General features: G+C 46.2%; 1 protein-coding gene across 3 annotated transcripts; it reads left to right on the top strand.

The window, feature by feature from the left end:
- Positions 1–248: 248 nt before the first annotated feature.
- CD33 (CD33 molecule) lies at positions 249–11,981 on the top strand. Of its 3 annotated transcripts, none has more exons than XM_074386022.1 (6): positions 249–355; positions 418–795; positions 993–1,271; positions 7,702–7,795; positions 8,138–8,219; positions 11,727–11,981. In XM_074386022.1, the coding sequence occupies exons 1-6, from the start codon at positions 319–321 to the stop codon at positions 11,886–11,888; spliced, it is 1,032 nt and encodes a 343-aa protein (XP_074242123.1). In that variant the 5' UTR covers positions 249–318; the 3' UTR covers positions 11,889–11,981. The 3 variants fall into 3 exon arrangements, with proteins under 3 accessions (XP_074242123.1, XP_074242124.1, XP_039322919.1); XM_074386023.1 differs by having other exon boundaries at positions 8,074–8,219; positions 11,727–11,815; XM_039466985.2 differs by lacking the exon at positions 418–795.
- The last annotated feature ends 11,055 nt before the right edge of the window (positions 11,982–23,036 follow it).

The following is a 23,036-nucleotide window of genomic DNA, read 5'->3' as shown; positions in this document are numbered from 1 at the left end:
TTTAGACATGGGTGTCCCATGCCTCAGATGCCACCAGAGGTATTGGTCCAGGCTCTGATGCTCCTGGGAGGCAAGACTCAGGTTCTGCTTCATTTCCTCCCCTCTTTGGGCAGGTCTCTGGCATCTCTGGCCCATGAGGGATCTGTCCAATCTGGAGGAAATGTGCTCTGAGCACGTGTGGGTCTGAGGTTCCTCTTCTGTGCAGGGTTGAGGTCTCCTGCTCCTCCCCAGCTTCCCTTTCAGCACTGCAGCCCTTCCCCTCCACTTCCTTCCTCTTCTCTGCTCACACAGGGAGCCCAGGAGGTCTCTGCCTCAAAGATGTCACTGCTGCTGCTGCTGCCCCTGCTGTGGGCAGGTGAGTGGCTGCGGGGAGAGGGGTTGTGGGGCTGGGCCGAGCTGATCCTCATTTCCCCACAGGGGCCCTGGCTAAGGATTCAAGATTCTGGCTGAAAGTGCAGGATTCAGTGACAGTGCAGGAGGGTTTGTGTGTCCTCGTGCCCTGCACTTTCTCCCTCCCACCCTACTACCTCAGGAATAACCCAGTTCATGGGTACTGGTTCCGGAAAGGAGCCACTGCATCCCTGGACTCTCCAGTGGCCACAAACAACCCATATCGAGAAGTACAGGAGGAGACCCAGGGCCGATTCCGCCTTCTTGGGGATCCCAGGAAGAACAACTGCTCCCTGAGCATCGTAGATGCCAGGAGGAGGGACAATGGTTCATACTTCTTTCGGATAGAGACAGGAAGTACCAAATACAGTTACATATCCACCCAGCTCTCTGTGCATGTGACAGGTGAGGTATGGGCTCCAGAAACGGCCACAAGGGGAGTTGCAGGGCAGGGCTGGGATGGAACCCCGGTACCGGGAGGGATTTAGGAGTAAAGCCTGTCATGCTTACAGGGGAAGCTTGACCAGAGCTTGATGTTCTCTCAAGGCCTCTCACCTGGACCCTCCCTCCTGATCTTGCATTCCCTGCTTTCTCCTCACCAGACTTGGCCCACAGGCCCAATATCCTCATCCCTGGAGCCCTAGACCCTGGCCACTCCAAAAACCTGACTTGTTCTGTGCCCTGGGCCTGTGAGCAGGGAACGCCCCCCATCTTCTCCTGGATGTCAGCTGCCCCCGCCTCCCTGGGCCCCAGGACTACCCTCTCCACAGTGCTCATCATCACCCCACGGCCCCAGGACCATGGCACCAACCTCACCTGTCAGGCGAAGTTCCCTGGAGCCGCTGTGACCACAGAGAGAACCATTCAGTTCAATGTCACCTGTAAGTGCTGGGCCAGGATCTGGGGTCTCTGAGGGTGCAGGGGAGACAGGATGGGCTGGGGCTGGGGACATTTAGTGTCCTGGAAGCCTGGCCAAGTTTGGGAGCTAGAAGGACATAAGCCCTGTCCCTTCTGCATTTCTGTGGCTTCTGGTAGGAGTAAGGGGAAATGCCTACCCTTGTTTCATCCTCTACCCCCAAATGAAGGAAATCCTTTCTTCCTCTCCGAGATACTCCACAGAACCCAACCACTGGTATCTTTCTAGGAGATGGCCCAGGTAGGAAGGAGCCTCCCTGCCTGGGGCTGTTACTGGCATTGAGTCTGTGTCAGGACTGGTCAGATCTGGACTTTCTGAGTCAAATGTTCAGAGGCAAGGCCTGTAGTTAAGACACAGGTAGACACCAGGCACCTTGGATAAGGATATTTGGAAATGACTAGCAACTTCCTCCTTCCCCGTCCAAATAACGCTCTTTATCTCCCTCCTGTCACTGAATGTCTTGGGGTATTTTACTTTATTTTTAGTTGATATATATAATAATAGTACATATTTATGGATTGCATAATGAGGTTTCAATACTAATAATGTATAGTAATCAGATCAGGGTAATGGCATATCCCTCATCTTAAACATTTATCATTTCATTGTACTGGGAACATTCAATTTCCTCTTTCTAGTTATTTGAAACTATATGCTATTGTTAAGCATAGTCATCCTATAGTGGTATAGAACACCAGAACTTACTCTTCCCTTCCAGGTGTAATTTTGTATCCTTTAACAAATTTCTTTCCCTATCATTGTTCCCCTAACCTTCTTAGTCCTTATTATTCTCTGTTCTACTTTTTACTTCTATGAAATCAACTTCTTTCGATTCTGCTTATAAGTGAGAACATGTAGTATTTCACTTTCTGTTCCTGGCTTATTTCATTTAACAAAATGTCCTCTAGCTCAAACCATGTTATAGTGAATAACAATATTTCTTTATTTGTTATGGCTGAATGATAATCCACTATGTATATATGCCACATTTTCTTTATTCATTCACCTGTTGTTGGACACCTAGGTTGATTTCATATCTTCCTATCGTGGATAGTGCTGCAATAAACATGGAGGTACAGACATTTCTTCAATATACTGATTTCCTTTTCTTTGTATAAATGCCCAGTAGTAGAATTGCTGAATCATATGGTAGCTTCATTTGTAGTTTTTTGAGAAACTTCCATACTCTTCTCCATATTGGTTATATTAGTTTATATTCTGGCCAAAAGTATATAAGAGTTCCCATTTCTCTACATCCTCAACAGCATTTGTTAATTTTCATCTTTTTCTCACAGTCCTCCCAACTGGGGTGATGTGACCTCATTGTGGTTTTTATTTGCATTTCCCTGTTGATTAATGATGTTAAGCATTTTTTATATACTTGTTAGCCATCTGTATATCATCTCTTGAGAAATGTCTCAGATAATTTACCCATTTTTTAATCAGGTTGGGGTTTTCTGTGCCATCAAGATGTACAAGTTCCTCGCATATTCTGGATATGAATCACCTGTCAGATGAACAGCTGGAAAACAATTTCTCCTATTCTGTAGGTGCCTTTTCACTCTGTTGATTGTTTCCTTTATTGCATACAAGCTTTTCAGCTTGATATCATCTTGTTTATTTACTTTTGCTTTTGTTACTTGTGCTATTGAGGTCTTATATCATTGGTCTATGTATCTGCTTTTTGCCAATATCATGCTGTTTTGGTTACTGCAGCTTTGTAGTATACTTTGAAATCTGGTAGTGCGAGGCCTCCAGCTTTGTTCTTTTTGCTTAGGATTCCTTTGACTATTCAGGCTATTTTTGGTTCCATGTGAATTTTAAGATTTTTTTTTTCTAATTCTGTGAAGAATGACATTGGTATTTTGATAGAGCCTGGTTTGAATCTGTAGGTTTATTTAGGTAGTATAGTCATTTTAGCAATATTAATTCATCAGATCCATGAGTATAGAATGTCTTTCCAGTTGTTTATATCTTCTTCAATTTATTTCCTCAGTGTTTTGTAGTTTTTCTTGTTGACATCTGTCACCTCCTTGGTTAAATTTATTCCTAGGCATACTTCATTCTCTTATAGCTACTGTAAATGTGATTACTCTTTTGATTTATTTTCAGCTAGCTCATTGTCTGTGTATAGAAATGGAACTGATATTTGTGCAGTGATTTTGTATCCTGCAAATTTACTAAATTCATTTGTCAGTTCTAGGAGGTTTTATTTGCTAGAGTCTTCAGGGTGTTTCGGTAGTTTTTTTGTTTTGTTTTGTTTTGTTTAAGAGATGGAATTTTATCATGTTGGCCAGACTGGTCTTGAACTCCTGGCCTCAAACAATCTGCCCACCTTGGCCTCCCGAAGTTCTGGGATTACAGGCATGAGCCACTGCACCTGGCCAAGTCTTTAGGTTTTTGCATGTCATTTGCAGAGACAATTTAACTTCCTCCTTTCCAATTTGGATGGTTTTTATTCCTTTCTGTTGCCTAATTGCTCTGGTAGGACTTTCAGTACTATGTAGAATAAGAGTGGTAAAAGTGGACATCCAGTTCCTAGAGGAAAAGCTTTCAGCTTTTCTGCCTTCAGTGTGATGGTAGCCACGGGTTTGTCGTATATGGCCTTTTTTGTGTTGAGGTACTTTCCATCTGTACCTAATTTCTTGAGAATTTCTACCATGAAGCAATATTGAATTATATCACGTGCTTTTTTCCTGCAACTATTTAGGTGATCACATGGCTTATGTCCTTCATTCCGTTGACATAATGTATCACATTTATTGATTTGCATATGTTGAATCATTCTTGCCTTTTGGGATTAATCCCACTTTATCATGCTATATTATCTTTTTGATGTATTGTTGGATTCAATTTGCTAGTATTTTGTTAAATATTTTTGCATCTATGTTCATCAGGATATGGGCCTGTAGTTTTCTTTTTTTTTTATTGTCTCCTTTCTGGTTTTGGTGTCATTTGAGAAGAGTTGGTGTTCTTTTTTTTCGTTAAAGGTTCAGTAAAGTTCAGCACTGAAACCATCTAGCCCTACAATTTTCTTTGATGGGAGAACTTTTATTATTCATTCAATCTCATTACTTGTTATTTGTCCGTTGAGGTTTTCTATTTCTTCTTGTTTCAATCTTGGTAGACTATATGTGTTCAGAGACTTACCATTTCTTCTAGACTTTCAAATTTATTGGCGTATTGTTCATAGTAGTGTCTAATGATCTTGTGTATTTCTGTGATAACCATTGTGACATCTTTTTCACTTGTGATTTTATTCATTTATGTCTTCTGTCTCTTTCTTAGTCTAGCTAATGATTATCAATTTTATTTATTTTTTCAAAAAGCCAACTTTTTATTTCATTAGTATAGTATTTTTGACTGCTAAGTTTTTTTCTTTCAGTACTTTGAGTATGTCATCCCATTCTCTCCTGGCCTATAATGTTACTGCTGAGAAACTCACTGTTAGTGTAATAAGAATAATCCTATATGTGACTAGACACTTTCACCTTGCTGTTTTTACAATTCTTTACTTGACTTTTGACAATTTGGCATAATGAGCATTGGAGAGGACTTGTTTGGGTTGAGTATTTTGAGGGTACTTTGAGCTTCCTGGACCCCAATGTCCTTCTAGTTCCCAAGGCTTGGGAAGTCTTCATCTGTTATTTGATGTAGAATATGTTTTCTACACCTTTTCCATTCTCTTCTCCATCTGGAAATCCCATAATGTGAATCCTTGCTTGACTGTGTCCCATGAATCCTGTAGGGATTCTTCATTCTATTTTATTCTCTTGTTTTTACCTGCCTGTGTTATTTCAGAAGATCTGTCAAGTTCAGAAATTATTTCTTTTGCTTGGCCTATTCTGTTGTTGAAGCTCTTGATTGTGGAGAGCTTCATTTTTTATTTCATTTATTGAGTTCTCAGCTGAAGATTTCTGCTTGGATATTATAACTGTCTTCCTGTTTAATTTCTCTTTCAAGTCATGAATTAAAACAATGAGACACAGGTGTCCCACTACTTGGCTGACCTTGGGCACGTCTGCTGGAGGTGCCAACATGGCTGTTTTGCAGGGCTGGGATGAAGTTGAATGACTTCTTGGCTGGCCTAGGTGTTTTTGCTAGGAGCAGCACTCAGAGCTTTATCTAGGGTTTGGGATATGGGTGTACGACTGCATGGCTGGCCTAGAAGGTGTACCGGCCAGTGGTAGACCATGGGGCTGTTTCTCAGGACTAGAAGGCAAGCACACAGCTGCTCAATCTGCCTGGGGTTATGTCTAAAGGGCTGGCCCACAAGGCTGTTTCTCAGGCCCTAATTGTGGGAGAGTGGCCTTTGGGCAGGCCAGAGGCATGTCTCTCAGGGCCTGTGTGTGGGCACATAACCTCTCCCAGAGCCTGGGGATTTATCAGCTCTTTGTTATCTCAGGGGCCTCTCCCATTCAGGGGAATGTGTACAGTAGCTTGGCCAACTCAATTATGTGTTCACCTTGAGTGGGACTATAAGACTGTTCCTCCGGCTGAAATTACAGGTAGCAGGGGTTGGTTTCCCTGCTGTTCAGGACCAGAGCCACAGCCAATCCTGGGCTCAGGCTCCATGCAGATCTAACTGTGGTATTCAGCCACTAATGCAGGCTCAGGGGAATGAAGATGTAGTTACAATGATGAAGAGGTGCATGGCCACTGGCCCCCAGAGGAGGTATAGTCCAGAGATGGCTGTGGTCTCAAGGTGGTGCTATGTTGTAGCAGCTTGCCCACAGGGGTTGGTTAGGGAGCTGGGAGTGCACACCATGTGCTCCTAATCCAGAACCATGCAGCTGCATGAATTCCTGGCAGCTCTTCCAACTGTGCTCAGAGCTTGTGAGGACTGTAGGATCCACCAGTATTAAGGAATGTAGGGATCTGCAGTGGCACTGGGGATTGGTTGGATTCTTCTATTTATTATTTCCCTATAAGAGGAAATCCTTCTTGTCTCTGGTACAAACCAATCTGGGCTGGGGAGATGGAGCTGCAAAGGCTGGGTGCCTCCATGCTGCCCTCTTGGGCTTCCAATTACCACAGGTAACTCTCTATTGCCCTGCTGTACTACAGTACTCTCCCTTTGACACGCCACTCAAATCTGCTGTTTATTCATTGCTTTGGTCCTTTCCTGTCCGGGGGCCACAGGGGAGGATGAGCTCCAGGTACCTCTGGTCAGCCATTTTGCTCCGACGGGGGCATTTTTAATAGGTTTTATTTTTCAGAGTAGTGTTAGTTTAAGAGCAAAATTGAGTGGAATCTTCTATTCAGTGAACATCTTGGGGGCATTTTTAAATGAACTTTATTTTTCATGTGTAAAGTTCACAGAAGAAATTGAGCAGAAGGTACAAAGACTTCCCATATACCCTCTACCCCCACACATAGTCTCCCCCACCATCAGCACTCCCCATCAGAGTGATACATTTGTTACAGTCAATAAACCTAAACTGAAATATCATTGTCAATCAAAGCCCATAGTTTACATTAGGGTTCACTCCTGGTATTGTGCATTTTACAGGTTTTTAAAAAATGTATAATGACATGAATCTATCATAAAAGTATCATATAGAATAATCACACTTCCCTAAAAATCTCTTTAGGGCATTTTTTTCTACTGTCCATAACTCAACCCTTAGCCATGACCTCTGTCCAAAGACCAATGCTCTCTCCACTGCCCTATTCCAATTAATAATGGCATCTGGTCCCTCACTGGACAGTAAACTCAGCGAAGGCAGGAATAGTTCCCTCAGTAGTGGTCATCAAACTGTTGACAGATGATGCTCAGGGACACGCCTCTGACTCTGAGTGTTGGGATCTAGAAGGCACAGACAGGCAGGTCCAGGAGAACTGCCTGGGTCTGACCCAAAGGTCTGAGAATCACCTCCCTAACCCACTGCCACCCTGCTTCCAGGCTCTTTTGAAGGCCAAAAGGACCACGTGTGACCCTGAGTGATGGGGTCAGTGGGAAGAAAGAAGAGACAAGGCCTATCAGCATTCCAGTGCTTGTGCTCTCAATTTCTTTCTCTCTCTCTCTCTCTCTCTCTCTTTCTCTCTCTCTCTCTTTCTCTCTCTCCCCCCCACCCCAAAGAGGCTCAGAGCTTCACAGTACTTCAGTGGCTATTTCTGAGGTCCATTTCAGAGAAACCCAGGATGGAGAGGTACCTGGCTGCTAGAAGGGATGGTGTTTTGTGCACCGGAGAGAGAGGGCTGAACAAGAGGTGTTAGGTGCACTGTATGCTTCATCTCATGGTCGCGGTCTATATAGATGCCCCATGATGAGTGGGAAGATCTAGGAACTGAATCCCATTTTGGAAGTGAAGACACCCTCTCTACATGCTGGAGAGGAGACACATACCTATTTATCAAGATTAGAGTTCACCCTAAGTCTTTTTTGTCTGCAGGGAAACAAAAGACCAGAGCAGGAGTGGTTCAGGGGGCCATCGGGGGAGCTGGTGTCACAGCCCTGCTCATTCTTTGTCTCTGCCTCATCTTCATGTGAGCATTTTCTCTGGGTCAGGTGTGGACCAGAGGTGAAGAGGATGGACCTGGTGTAGAAGGGTCCTGGAGGGGCTGTGAGGGCTGGAGAAAGGGCAGGGAGTATGGTGGGTGTACAGAATCCAGCCTGTAGCCACTGGGCTAGGCATGGGTCTATTCTAGGCCCCTGGTCTCAGATGTCCAAGAAGTGGGAGGTAGAAGAAGACCTCGTTACTAAGTCTTGTTTGAAGGCTTATGGATTAATCCCACCCCTTACCTGCCAAAGTCCCTTGTTCCAGACTCATAACAATGGCCCTACAGCCTGAGAAAACCAGACTCAAAGACCTTGGTGTCTCCTATCAGAGTGAAGATCCACAGGAGGAAAGCAGCCAGGACAGCATTGGGCAGGAATGACACCTACCCTGCCAGAGGGCCAGCCTCCCTGGTGAGTGATGGGGTATCCTGACATCCAGTCTGCCCTGCAGACACCTCCTCCCAAGATGGCCTACGGACATGCCCCATTCAGCATTTCCAAAACTGAGCTCATTGTCTTTCCTCTTGTTTAACATTGTAGGTTTTAATTTTATTCAGGTATGTTGAGGCCAACAGATCAGGAGATGATGGCCGCTGGAAAGGTAGTTTCTTATTCACCATTCCCAAGAGAAGACGGCATACCACACTATGCAAATCCATGTAGAGAAGTACCAGGGTCAGTCAGGAAGCGGGGGGTGGGGTGGGGGGCAAAGGGAAAATGGGACAAGAGCTTTTATTGTGCCTTTCATGGAAAAGAATGGGCAAGACAGGATAAGCAAGATAGGCAGGTTTACAATTGGCTACCTTGAACAATTTCAGCAGACTCTGGAGTACAGGGTTTGCCTCTAGTTGTCTCGTATGTGGCCTTGGGTTAATTAGGCCAGGAGGATTGTGGCCTGGAGTGTAAGACTCAATAAAAGATCCAGTCGGTAGTGTGGGCTTTAGATTGACTGGTTTGCACATGAAAGGTGCACTTGTAGGCAAGTCCTTTATCATCTCTAGAAATCTACTATCCCTGGGAGAGGCAGCCTCTTGAGGGTCAGCAATGCCCCAGATGTCAAAACATCAGAAATACTTGGTTGACACACCCCTAAACATATTTCTCTTGATGGGTTCTCCATCTCACTGATGGCACTCTTGTCCCCATTAACCAAACATAGACCTGGCCCCCTCCTGCCCCAGTTCTCCATCTCTTCTTCCTGTTCCAGTATGCTACGATACATGTCTGAGCTTCCTCTGAACACAGCTTAACACAACCACTCCTTCTGAGCCAAGATACCCTCCCACTCCTTATTCTGCTACAGCTTTCTCTCCCATTTCTCCTCTCCAGAACATTAGCATTAGCTCCCTAAAAGGTCACTGTCTCATCATTTCCAAGTTTGAAATGCACTTCTTCTCCACACTGCTGAAAGACCGGCATTCCAACAACTTGGTCTGGCATTTGGGGCAGGAAAATCAGAATCACCATCAGCACTATGCTCCCCCAACATTAGCCACTCAATCACCTCAAGCAGAGCAAGGTTTTTCATTTCAGATTCATTGCTGAGCTGTCCCCTCCTCCTCAAATCCCTAATAGCTACCTGCCCAACTCCAGTGCATCCTTCAAGCTCTGATTTTTTTTTTAATTTATTTAACTCTGACTAAAGTGAACACCACAGTAAAGTTTTTGAACACAGTGTCAATAAGCACCCATTCATTCTGCAAGTATCTATATAATCCCATTTGTCAATTGTTCTAGGTCCTTGTGCCAGTTTTATAAACACATATTTTACAAATATAAAATATTCCTCCTATCAGGGGCTTACATCAATTGGTGAAAGGTATGAAAATAATGAATAAATAAGTAACGCAAATATACATGAAATAGGCATGAAGTTCTATGGAAAGAAATGAAATAGGAGAATGCATTGGACAGTCCTAAAGGCCAAAGAGTATCCTTTGAGCAAACACCTCCAGGAAGAAAAGGAGTACAGTGCGAGCACTAGAAAATCATTGAGGGAGCAGCAAGGTTCTGAGGCTGAAGCACAGCTGATGTTTTAGAGAAACAATAGTTAAGACAGTGTGGATAAGGCAGAGTTACATGTCGGGTGTGGGCTGTGGACTGAGCAACTGCAGGTAGGAAATGAAGAGACATAGAAGCTGCAAATATTGCAGGGTCCTAAGTTCATCATAGTTATTTATGCATTTAGAGCAGAAGAGTGACATGAACGGACACTCATTTTAGTGGGAGTCACTCTGGCTGCTCCATGGAACATTCTAGTACATAGAACAGAAGAGAAGATACCAGAATAGAGGATACACAGAAAATCAAACCAAGAGATGAATGACTCAGACATAGTTCCAAGTAAGAATGATGAATCTGATGTAGAGAAATTGGGTTCCAGATACACCTTGAAGGTGGAGTCAACAATATTTGTAAATGGAGTGATGGAGTGCATGCAAGGCATGAGCAAAGAGAGATCACGACCTCTGCTTGATAGCTGTCTCAGATGTCACAGGTCCACAGATATCACAGATGTCATGTATGTCTAAGAAGACTCCATAGATTTCATAGACGTCTATAGATGCCAAATACGATGTTCGTGTGATTTACTCAGAATTCAGACTTAAAATATCAAATTGCCAATGATTAAAATTGCCAACCCTGAAGGAGAAGTATATTTTCAAGTGTACAGCAAACATTATTTTGGTTACTGTAAGTTTCAGATGCCTCTGAGACATCCAAGTGACAAGTAGCTCAGAAGAGGGGTCCTTATGGGAGACACAGAGGTTGAGGGCTTCCATAGCAACATCCAATAGTGGATGAACCTACAAAGAAGAGAAGGGGACCACACCCCTGGAACCCTCCAGCATTTAATGTTAGGGAGATGAGGTGTAAATGGTGAGAAAGCTGAGAATGAGTGGCAACTGAGTAGAAGCCAATGATTAAGAAAGTGCAGGCTCTAGAGTTGGTGGCCAAGGGGAGATGGAGCTTCATGGAGGAGAGATTGGTCATTTGTTTCATGTGCTGGTAAGTCTGGTTAAGACAGAGTCTGAGAAATGACTGCTTGCATGTAGCTAAGTAGTATGACAGCAAAGCAGATCTGATTTTCTGCTGGAGGAAGATCTCTTGACTAGAGAGAGTTCAAGAGAGAATGGGAGGAAAGGAAGCAGAAACTGAGTTGAAGAACTCTTTTGAGAAACACTGCACCACATCTAGAACCAAGAAATGGGCCTGCAGAAGAAAATGGTAGTACCCTGTAGACTTGCCATTTCTCCAGCATCTGCTTTTGTGTCTCCCATGATACAATGTCCCCTGTTTGTGTAGGGCTTGCACCCCTTGAGCTAACTGCACTCCCATGGCTTCCCCTACCACAATGTGAGCTCCACAGGATGAGGCTGGGTTTTATTAGGCCTCTATTATTCTACTCTCTCTTGTTCAGCTACACACTGTCACAATTTGCAATTACCAGTCTGTTTCTGTCTTCATCCCTTGCAGTAGTGGAAATCACAGGGCCCCTGCTCTGCTTTGCTCCCTTCTGAGGATCCAGTGCCCAGCGCATTGGAGGTCCCAGAGATCTGGGACTGAGTTCAGGGTCAACAGATGTGTGACCTTGGGAATTACCTAAACTCTCTGAGACCTAGTTTCTTGGTCTGTGAAATGGATAAAGTTATAGATGCTAAAGATGATGTCAATGTAGCTGCCCAGAATTTTTCCACATTGGTCTGTGTGTGTATTCAAGAGAATCAGGAATCAATCAATACATGCTACAAGTGTTAGATAATGAATAAGTGGAGCCTTAATAAACATTTGATGAAAGAATGAAATAAATGAATAAATGTTCTGTCAGAGTCGAATTTACTTCATTGACCCTCTCTACCTTCTCCTGGTCCCCCTCATTACTGCCCTGCTCTAACCCCCTTCTTTTCTCTCCATAAGGAACACCAGAGGAAGTCCAAGTTCCATGGCCCCACTGAAACCTACCGTGCTGCCCCTACTGTGGGGATAGATGAGGAGCTGCATTATGCTTCCCTCAGCTTTCATGGGATGAATCCTTCCAAGGACACCTCCACTGAATACTCAGAGGTCAGGACCCAATGAGGAACCCACAAGAGCATCAGCCTCAGCTAGAAGATCCACATCTTCTATGCGTTGGGGACCAAAGGCTAATTCTTGGAGATTTAACATCCTACAGGCAATGGGTTTATAGACATTATGTGAGTTTCCTGCTATAATGTCATCATCTTAGACTTTGTCACTAGAGAGTGCTGGAATCAAATCTGTGCTCCTTCATTTACTAAGTGCATGATATCACACAAACTCCCTAACCTTCCATGTCTCCATTTCCTTATCTGTAAAATAGGTGCAAGAAGTCCTAACTCGAGCCGGGCGCGGTGGCTCAAGCCTGTAATCCCAGCACTTTGGGAGGCCGAGGCGGGTGGATCACAAGGTCAAGAGATCGAGACCATCTTGGTCAACAAGGTGAAACCCCGTCTCTACTGAAAATACAAAAAAATTAGCTGGGCATGGTGGCGCGTGCCTGTAATCCCAGCTACTCAGGAGGCTGAGACAGGAGAATTGCCTGAACCTAGGAGACGGAGGTTGCGGTGAGCCGAGATCGCGCCATTGCACTCCAGCCTGGGTAACAAGAGTGAAACTCCGTCTCAAAAAAAAAAAAAAAAAAAAAAAAAAAAGCAGTCCTAACTCATAGGGATCCTGTGAGCATTAAATAAAAGCATGCATGAAAAATGCCAGTCCTGGTACAGTGAGAGTTTGGCGCATACTGGTTCCTTCCCCTCAAACAGAAGGCATTAGTGACCTTTGATCCCTGAAATTATATCAGCAACATGTCCATCGCACTTGCTGGTCAAAACACCACCATACATTTCTTCCCTGACTTGCCCTCCAACATCATCTCTCTCACTCCTGAATCTTCCTTTTCTATCCCACCTGTCTCCTACTCAGATTTCTGCTTTCTTTATGTCCTGCTACAAGGAAAATCCCATATTAGCATTTGGGGAGTTTTCTAAAACTCAGAGCTGACCACAGTCAAAATACTTCCCTAGATCCCCAGCCCACAAGAATGACATTCTAATGTGACATTCTAAGTCAGAGATGGTCAACCAGTATTAGCAAAGGGCCAGAGAGTAAACATGTTCAGTTTTGCAAGCAAAATCGTCTCTGTTGCAACTATTAAACTCTGCCATTGTAGCACCAAAGCATCCACAGACAATCTGCAGATGAATTATATGGTTGTGTTACAAGAAAATGCTATTTATAAAAACAGGCAGCCCACATGCTATAGTGTGCTGACCTCTATTCTATGTTGCTCTGAATCTCACCCAGTCTACTCTTCCATTGCCACTTCCTACACTCTATGGACCCCATTCTGATGCATTCCTCCTTATCTGTTTGTATCCACATCCCTCCTTCAGGAAAGGCTGTCACCGTGTCATTATTGGGCTAACATCTTATCCTTCCAAATGACCTCAAAGGTAGATGTGCAAAACGAAGCTCACAATCATCCTCCTAAAAAGTCTAATTAAAAAGATAAAAATCAGTTTGAGAAAACCAGCCCCAAATTAATCAACAACACACCCAAACCATGACAGGGGTGAAAGCATTTTGCCATAAGCTCATAACGACCCTTAGATAAACAAATGGAAGATTCTGGTATTGCTTAAAACAATGTGTGGGCCTGGCACAGCAGCTCATACCTGTAATGCCAATACTTAGGGAGACTCAGGCAGGTGGATCACTTGAGGCCAGGAGTTTGAGACCAGCCTGGCCAACATAGTGAAACTTTGTCTCTACTAACAATACAAAATGTAGCCGCGCGTGGTGGCACATACCTGTAATCCCAGCTGCTCAGGAGGCTGAGGCGTGAGAATCGCTTGAACCTGGGAGGCGGAGGTTGCAGTGAGCCAAGATCTCACCACTACATTCCAACCTGGGGGACAGAGCATCTGTAAAAAAAAAAAAAAAAAAAAAAAAAATTTGATGTCTAAACCTCGCTCCCTTATCCCAGAAGGAACAGCTGAGTCACATGTCTTTCTACGGTCATGACAGGCTGGTGAAACCAATCAACCTATCTATTACACCATGAAAAGGTGACAGACTTCTGGACCAGACAAGATAACGTTGACTCATTTTGTCCCTGCTCCGCCCTTCTAAGCACAACTATAAATCCTGTAAATGGTCCAAGAGACACCAAAGGAAAACTCTGATCAGGGGTAACAAGAAGGTGACTACTTTAGGACCCCAGGACTGGAGGAACAATACAGAGGCCAGGTATCTTGCATCTCCCCTTATCTGAGAAAGGATACCCTGCCCCACCATTTCCCAGCCCCTAATCCAGCAGCAGAAGGCAGCTAGGTGAGCTCCTTAGGTTCATCCTCTCCTGGATGAAAGGGGAGTCCCTCAACATCAGGCGAGTCCCACATCACCAGAAAAGGAGATCCGTTTGAGCCAGAAATAAGTGGCCAGGAATTGCTATCCTTCCCCATTAGGCCTGAGACTCTCCTCTTCTGCTCAGTGACACTGGGATTGGTGGGCAGAACTGGAGAAAATGATTGAGTAAGAAAGTCTAATTTTCTCCTTTATCAAATGTGAAGTCTACCCCTTCACTTCCAGAGCTGTTCTCGTGTGTGTGTGTGTGTGTGTGTGTGTGTGTGTGTGTGTGTCTAGTATGAAGCAAGATATTTAAAGAAACAGTGCAGAGATCAGTAAACAGAGGGGCTTAGCAGGCACATCCTCCTTCCCTGTGGCTAAGTCAGGAGAGGCAGACAGACAGACGTCATTCTTAGGAGGGACATTGTCAGGAAATAGGAGGAGCAGGAAAAGGAGCCAGAGAGGTGAGCCCAGCACCATTCACTCCTGATTGTCTGCCCCACCCCTGACTCCATCCATCCCTCTAAAGCAGGTCTGGATGCTTCCCACCCCTTTGCCTTCTTGGGCTGGGACTAAGACCCCCAACCTCGGAGGTCAAGCCCTTCTGCAGAGTTGAGAAGTATCTGAGTTCAAATTGTCATAGATAGTGACAGCTCCCCTGCCTGGGTCTTCTCAGGGGCCAGAGTGTCTTCTAGTGGGTGGAGCATCATCCCTGGGAGGCATGGAGCAGAATCTTGATCAGACTCCAGTGCAGAGGTAGCAGGAGCCCAGGGAAGGGTCTGGTGACATCCTAGGTTGATATGGCTTGTAAGGGGTATTTGAGAGTCCCTAGGGTGTGCTTTCATCCTCAGACTTGGGTTTTTTACTCCATATGGGCATTAACTAGAGACTGGAACAACTCTGGGACTAGGATGGGATACATGGGTACGCCCAGTAATTAAATGGGAATAACAAAGCTGGTTTCAGGGCATCTTTGGTGAGAAAGTATTAATCATTCACAGAAAATCTTCATGGCATTTTACAGCTATTACAAGACCTTGAGACAAATAAGATTCCTTTTTAATATTGTAGATGTCCTCCCACTCGGCCTCAGTAACTTCCTGGCTGTTTTTCTTTATCCAACTGGGTTGATTTTCACTTTTTCAGTCTGGGACAGTATTTTCCTTTTCCTACAGTTTCTTTCTTGCCCAGGCCACCCTGAGCCCCAGAGTCATGAAGAGGCAGGAAGCTTCGGCCCTGCTGGTAGAGCTCTGAGACGTATAAACAGGAACTTCATGCCCTTCTAACATACCTATGTGCCTTGTTTTCTGGTCCTCACTCTGCTCAGGAGTGCCTACATTGGGGCTGGCTCTCTCCTCACCTATGGCCTCTCACGATCTATTGCACCAGATCATCAGGCCCCTTCCCAAAATAACTCCTTATCTGAATCCCCCAAACCCCAGAATGCAGCTCACTAGCTGGTCATCCCCAGAGCCAGCCTTTTCAGGCCTCTGACATCACTACTGGTCTTACTAGCAAGGTTAGAGGCCACTAGAGAATGAGGGATGGGTTCCTTTCTCCCTCAGGACAAAGATGATCGTGGACATGGGAGCCTGAAGGGAAGGACCATGGGGACACTATGGTCACTGATTCCCAAACACTCTTCCCTTCTAACCCACAGGAAAGATACATAGAGAATATGGGACAATTATACTCTTCAACGTGTTATCTATGAACGTTATCCCTGAGAAAGTTGCATTTGACCATGCACACATATACACACTCATCATAGGTTGCCCCTAAAGTTACACAGATACACATACACAACTCGGACATGCAGAGACCACACACAGAGATACACAAATACACACAAGCTCAAACACAGAGACCACAGACACATACACTGACACCTCATATAGATATGTACACATACACACACCAGATACAGAAACACATACCTTATACATAAATACAGAGACCATAACCAGACACAAACATACACAGACACGCATACACAACTCAGATCTACACCCAAAGAACACTGACACACATATAAATACACATAGATAGATACAGACACATACAAATTCAATTACACACACAACTCAGATGTACACACACTTCTAACACACATATAGGCTGCAGACACACACACAAACACACACAAATACACAGACACACATACACCACAGATACCAAGGACACTCATACATTCACACTACAGACACACAAAATGGGACATCAGCCATCCAGGGTCCTGGAATGGATCCTCCCATGGGACTTTGGCCTTGGGAAGACTGGAGCTGTGGTCCTCAGGCCAGCAAGAGCCAATGTTCCAGCAAGAGAGAAAGAACAGGAATGCTCATGATGCTTGGCAACCACTTTCTGCCATATGAGTGATCTTTTACTCCTCAATACCCAGCTCCTCTGCCCACTGATGTCACCATCCACTTGTCCAGCAGAAGTCCCTGGCCTCATGACCCTGGGTGATGGCCCATGCCTGGAGCAGCAGTTGCATCCACACTCAGACAGACTACTGCAGAATGGACAAAACCTTTGAGCTTTCTCGGGAAGGTGGGAACATCTCTGGGCCTCAGGAAAGACAGATATGAAACCAAATCAGGTGAAAAGGGAAGTGAACTCACCTGAGAGGATAAGGGGGTAGAGAAGCAGGGGGAAAAGACAAGTAGACTTTGAGGTTACAGGATCGCATAGGAGGCCCACGTGCACCCCTAAGTAGCTTCTGCCCCTAAAGTTCCTTCCCTTGGTCCTGCTCTGAGAATCCCATAGAGATGTGAGTGGACTCACAGGAAATACTGGGAGCCCTTTGGGAGTGTCTGGAAAGTCCTTCCCTGTGCCTGTCTCTGCCCCCATGAAACATAGCTTTGCATCTTCCAGCTCCTCCTGCCCAGAATCCTCCTGCCCAGAATCCGGGGTGGTGGTGGGGTGGTGGGAGGTCTTCCTGGGGACTTGTATGCTGATGAGGGGATCTGGCAGGAGGGAACAAGAGTCCCTTGCATGGACATCAAAGAGTTCTGTTGCCTGTAGAGCTATCTGGTGACTCAGACACCACCCCGTTCCTAAAAGGGAAGGAGGAAGAGAGGGAGGAAGAAGAGAGAGAGGAGCAAGAGACACAGGGAAGAGGTTCAAACCTGGAGTTCCTTAGACCCCGGAGCAGAGAGGATGAAGAACATGTCTGAGACCAAAGGGGCCCAGGGGTGGTGGGGGCTGCAGCCAATCAGTGATTGGGTTACGGATGACTGACATAAAGGCTGGGTTTCCAGGGAGCCCAGTGACTCACAGCGTGAACCCGATTACCTGGTCTAGACAGACGGTAACCATGCGACGAACGACCGGGTGCCTGACAGGGGACCGACCTCCTAGGAGGCTGACTGGCACGAGCTTAGCTAACTGCTGGCCGGGGCAGGCCGTGGGGGCGCGTTACCTGACTGTCTGAGGAACCGGCTGGCGCGGGACTGACGCTGACTCGGGGGGCGCTGCGCGGGTCCCAGCCTCAGCTCCTCCTGGGCCGCCTCACTGGGGCGAAGACCGCTGGCTGCCCTCGGGCTGAGCAGGTGACTGGCGTGGTGGAGGCCGAGGAATGCTCCGTGGTGTCACCTGGTGACTGATCCAGAATTGGCCTTGGATCCCGCAAGGCGGCTCGGGGGCCTCGCAGGCCTGAGGGCGGCCCAAGGATCGACTGACTGAGGGGACTCCTGACTGACAAGGGAGCTCCGCTTTCCTGGAAGCCGACTTTGCAAAGTCTCCATACAGGTCTCGTATGGCGGACTGCCCGGGACGCCCACAGGCCAGGCACGGCGAGGACGCCAGGCATACTCTGCTACGAGCTGGGAAGGCAGGTGAAGGCTTCGCCGTTGCCCTGGGTTCAGCCCACTTGCCTCGTGCCTGGCCAACAATCAGTAGTTTGAAACTTTCTCTGCAGCCAATCAGTGAGACAGACAGAGCTTTCCCCTATGGGCACGTTCCTCTGCAGGGGGAGTGGAGGCTGACGCACAGCCGCCAGAGCCAATCAGAAGCTGAAAGTGCAAGTCCCTCCTCCCACTTCCGGTTCCGAGGACTCTTAAGGGCTTGAGCCAATCAGCAGCCCAGGGCGGTGCCAGGTACGTTTGGGAGCCGGTTTTCTTCTCTGCGAGGCCTTTCCTGAGCAAGTTCATAAAACCAAGCTCCTCTCCAGCCCTGAGGACTCTTCGTCCTGATGAAACCTGCTTTATTTTCTCACACTTTAACCACTGCACACTTTCGAAACACTTTTTGCTATTCAACAACATTTTTGGGCAGGCAGAGTTTTGCCTGTGTTTTCTCTCCGCTGTTTCCCCCACGGCCTTCACCTGCGCCCGCCTCGGCGGGACCAACTTGCCTTTCAGGCAGCCCTGCCCATCCCTCGCCTCCCAGCTCACCTGTCCCACCTGCCCGCGGATCCTCACCCCCTCTGCTGGGCTCCCACAGCCCCGTCCTCCCTGCTGGTTCAGCCTGGACCCCGCCAGGCTGTGCCTGCCTCTGTCTCCCCTGCCCACGGTGGGTGCCCCTCCAGGCTCTGCCTCGCTGAGCCCAGACCCCCCAGGCGGCTTCGTCCCGTAGATGGGAAGCTACTATCCACGGTGCAGGGGCAGTGAAGGCGCGACCGGCTGAGGGACCTGGCCCGTCCTGGGGAGCAAGGGTGAGTGCAGGTGGAGGCCACAGCCCTGCAGATGCCAGAGGTGGGGCGGGAGCAGCACAGGTTTCCTCTGGTTACAAACGACTCCTAGGTGCAAACCTAGCAGAAATGCAAACAAATTTCCTTCAAATATACACAAGAATGTTCCTAGCAGCCCTAACTGTAATGGCTGAAAATAAAACCTGATACCAATCAACAGTAATACAGATAAATTATGGATTATTTCAGCAGTGAAAGAAGCAAATAATAACTCTACACAACATATATGAATCTTAGAAACCCAATGTTGAGTGAAAGAACCCAGATACAAAAAGTACATACTAGGTGATGTACTTGATACAAGGTTTAGAAACATGCAAAACTAATCTTTGGTGTTCAAAGTCCAGACACTGGTGACCAGTGGGGCAGAGGTCAGGAGTGGTGGATAGTAATGATTAGAAGGGGACATCACGGAGTTCTGGGAGGTTCTGGTAAGGATCTGTTCTTCGGGGTTTTTTGTTTGTTTGTTTGTTTGTTTTTGTTTTATTTTTCAGACAGAATCTCTCCGTCACCCAGGCTGGAATGCAGTGGCGCCATCATGACTCACTGCGGCCTTGCCCTCATTGGTTCAAGCCATCCTTTCATGGCACCCTCCAGAGTAGCTGGGACTACAGGCATGTACCATCATGCTTGGCTAATTTTTAAATTTTGTGTAGAGATATGGTCTCCCCATGTTGACCAGGTTGGTTTTGAACTCCTGGGCTCAAGTGATCCTCCTGCCTCAGCCTCCCAAACTGCTGGAACTACAGGCATGAGCCACTGCACCTAGCCCAGGATCTGTTTGTTGATCTGGCTACTGTTTGCTCAGATGTCATCACTCCATGAAAAACTTTTAGTAAAACACTTGTGATGTGTTCCCTTTTCTACAGGAATGTTACTCTTCAATCAAATTTACATTAATATTTTTATAAGATTATCCTTGTTTAGTTCTGATCTCCAGGCTTTTCCAGGTCAGGGACTGTACTATGTCCAGTCCTGTATTTTTACAGACCAGCTTCGGACACAGCACATGAAGTGTACTCAGTGAATCTTTGAAATGACCTGAACTCAATCCAGGTGGGAACTACAAGGCTGGACTCTGCTGAGGGCTCACAAGTTACGTTTCCAGCCCAGGCCTCCCTCCTAAGCTCTAATCTCCTATGCTCTCCTGCACATCTCTCCCGAATGACCCACAGGCTCCGTGCTTTTAATGCACCCCAAATCGGACTCATCTTCCCTTAAGCCAGGTTGTCTTCCAGGTTTCCCATCCAGAGGTGTGAGGATTCCCATCTGCAGTCATGGGAGCTGGTACTCAAGGCCTGGGTGTCTTAGTTTGGGTTGCTATAACCAACTACCATAAACTGGGTGGCTTATAAACAATACAATTTTATTTCTCACAGTTCTAAAGGCTAGAAAGTCCAAGATCAAGAGACCAGCAGATTCCATGTCTGATGAGGGTTCATTCTCTGATTCATAGACAATGCCTTCTCACTGTGTCCTCACATGGCTGAAAGGCAGGGAAGGGAGATCTCTTGTGGTTGCTTCTATAAGGGCACTAATCCCATTCATGAGGGCTCCCCCCTCATGACCTAATCACCTTCCAAAGGCCCCACCTTCAAATACCATCACATTGGCGATTAGGCTTCAACATATGAATATGGGGGATGGGGGACACAGGTATTCATTCTATCTCATTGAGCAAGGAGAGCATCACACCACTGTGCATAGTTCTAACCTCCCACCAAGGAACAATTTCTGGCCTACACTCATGGTTTCTTGCGAAACAGGCCTCCTCCCCTTCTCCAATCTCTCAGATCCCAATTTAGGCTACTCTCTGCCTGTTCCTCTAAGTGGCCACTGTTTGAACTACTTCCTGAATCTGGTGAGTTTATACCTCCTCCTCTTCCCCTCTCCTGGCTTCGTCTCCTCTGGGGGCTGTGAGCTCCACTGGCCACAGTATGAAATACCTCAAGGATCAAGTACAAGGTCTTCTCCAACATGAAGCATCCTTCATCTTCTTGCTACCCTGGGAAGAATCTGGAACTCCTTCCTCTGGGATCCCACAGGCTCCCATTCATCTCTCCTAAATATAAAGTATTTTTTATATTTAGAAGAATATATATATGAGAATATATATGGGAATATAAAGTAAGAGCTATATTCCCAGGATCTAGAATCTGTTAAAACTGTCTTAACGAAGGCAGTAGAAGGCAGCAATTAAAATTTTCACTTCCTTCACAGTAGCCAAGAATTGGAAACAACCCAAATGTCCATCAACTAATGAAGGGATTAAAAAAATGTGGTACATTCTTGCAATGCAATATCATTCAGCCATAAAAAAGGACTGAAGTACGGACACATGCTACAACATGGATGAACTTGGAAAACATCACACCAAGTGAAAGAAGCCAGACACTAAAGATCACATATCATATGATGCCATCAGTATAAAAAGTCTAGAATAGGAAATACATTTTTGGAGGCAGAAAGTAGATTGGTGGTTTGCCAGGGGCTTCGAGGAGGGCAGCAGCTGCTTAGTGAGTACATGGTTTCCTTTTGGGGTAATGAAAATGTTTAGAACCAAATAGAGGTTGTGGTTACACAACACTGTGTGCGTACTAAATGCCACTGAATCGTTCACTTTAAAATGGTTCATTTTAAAATACATTGAATGTTATGTGGATTTTACTTCAATAAAAAAATAATAATAATTTAAGCTTTCAAGTCAGACCTCCAGGATCTAAACACCTGCCTCACCACTGAACTTCTTGCTACTTCCATTTGCTTATCTGTTAAATGGGGATAGTAGCACCACTTAGTTCATTGGTTCATCCTCGGGATTAAATGAATCAATGCATGCAGACTGCCTGACAGAGTGGCTGGTGCATGTCAAGCCCCCAGCTCTTGGAGGCTGGTCAAAGTGAACTCAGCCACCTGCCAAATTCTTTAAGGTAATGATTGGATTCACTGAATGACCTGCAGGTTTCCAGCTATATCATTGTGGCAACAGGCTTTCCACTTGCATCCTGAGTATAAGGGTGTCCCTGTGGTCACAGGGAAAAACTAATGTGCAAGATAGCAAAAAAAACAAGCATAGGGCCAGGTGCGGTGGCTCACACCTGTAATCCCAGCACTTTGGGAGGCCGAGGCAGGTGGATCACAAGGTCAGGAGATTGAGACCATCCTAGCCAACATGGTGAAACCTCACCTCTACTAAAAATAAAAAAAACGAGCCAGGTGTGGTACGCACCTGTAATCCCAGCTACTCAGGAGGCTAAGACAGGAGAATCGCTTGAACCCACGAGGCAGAGGTTGCAGTGAGCCGAGATCGTGCCACTGCACTCCAGCATGGGTGACAGAGCAAGACTGTCAAAAAAAAAAAATATATATATATATATAAAGCCTGTTTTCAGTCTCCACAGCCAGAGTTTTGTTTCTCTTCTCCTTTTCCCTCTTCACCCATTCCTGTAAGTCACCAAGTTCCTGGCCTGTCCCCTCCTCTTACTCTCAGATCCAGGTCCCGTCTCGATGTCTTTTTCCCAGACCATGGCAAAAGCCTCCTCCTCAGCCTCTGGGCTCCAGTCTTACCCCACCCAGCCCATCACCAAAACCATCAGTAACGGGAGCTTTCTAATACTCACCTCTAACCCTGTATCTCTCTTGCTAAAAATCCTCCCATACCTGCCCCTTTGCCTCAAGATGATGTTCTGATTCCAGTGAGTGTTATTCAAGACTTTTCCCAGGCCAGGAACAGTGGCTCATGCCTGTAATCCCAGCACTTGGGGAGGCTGAGGCGAGAGGATTGCTTGAGGCCAGGAGTTAACACCAGCCTGCGCAACATAGAGAGACCCTGTTTCTACAAAAACAAAGAACAATTAGACAGGTGTGGTGGCACACCCTTATAGCCCCAGCTACTTGGGAGGCTGAGGTGGGAGGATCCCCTGATCCCGGGGGTTCATGGTTATAGTGAGCTAGATCCCGCCTCTGAATTCCAGCCTGGGAGACAGAGACCTTGTCTCAAAAAAGAAAAACTTGCTACAACCTCACCCTCAGCCACCACCCCTCACATACCTCAGCCACATCCTAGAGATCACATGTCCCTCTGTGCCTCTCCATGCTTCATTCATGTGGTTCTATCTCATTGCAACACTGTCCCCTGCCCTCCTTCTTTGCAGCACGCACTTGCA

This window comes from Saimiri boliviensis, chromosome 14 (assembly GCF_048565385.1).
Source record: "Saimiri boliviensis isolate mSaiBol1 chromosome 14, mSaiBol1.pri, whole genome shotgun sequence".
Lineage (NCBI taxonomy): Eukaryota > Metazoa > Chordata > Mammalia > Primates > Cebidae > Saimiri > Saimiri boliviensis.
This window is presented reverse-complemented; position numbering and strand designations above follow the sequence as displayed.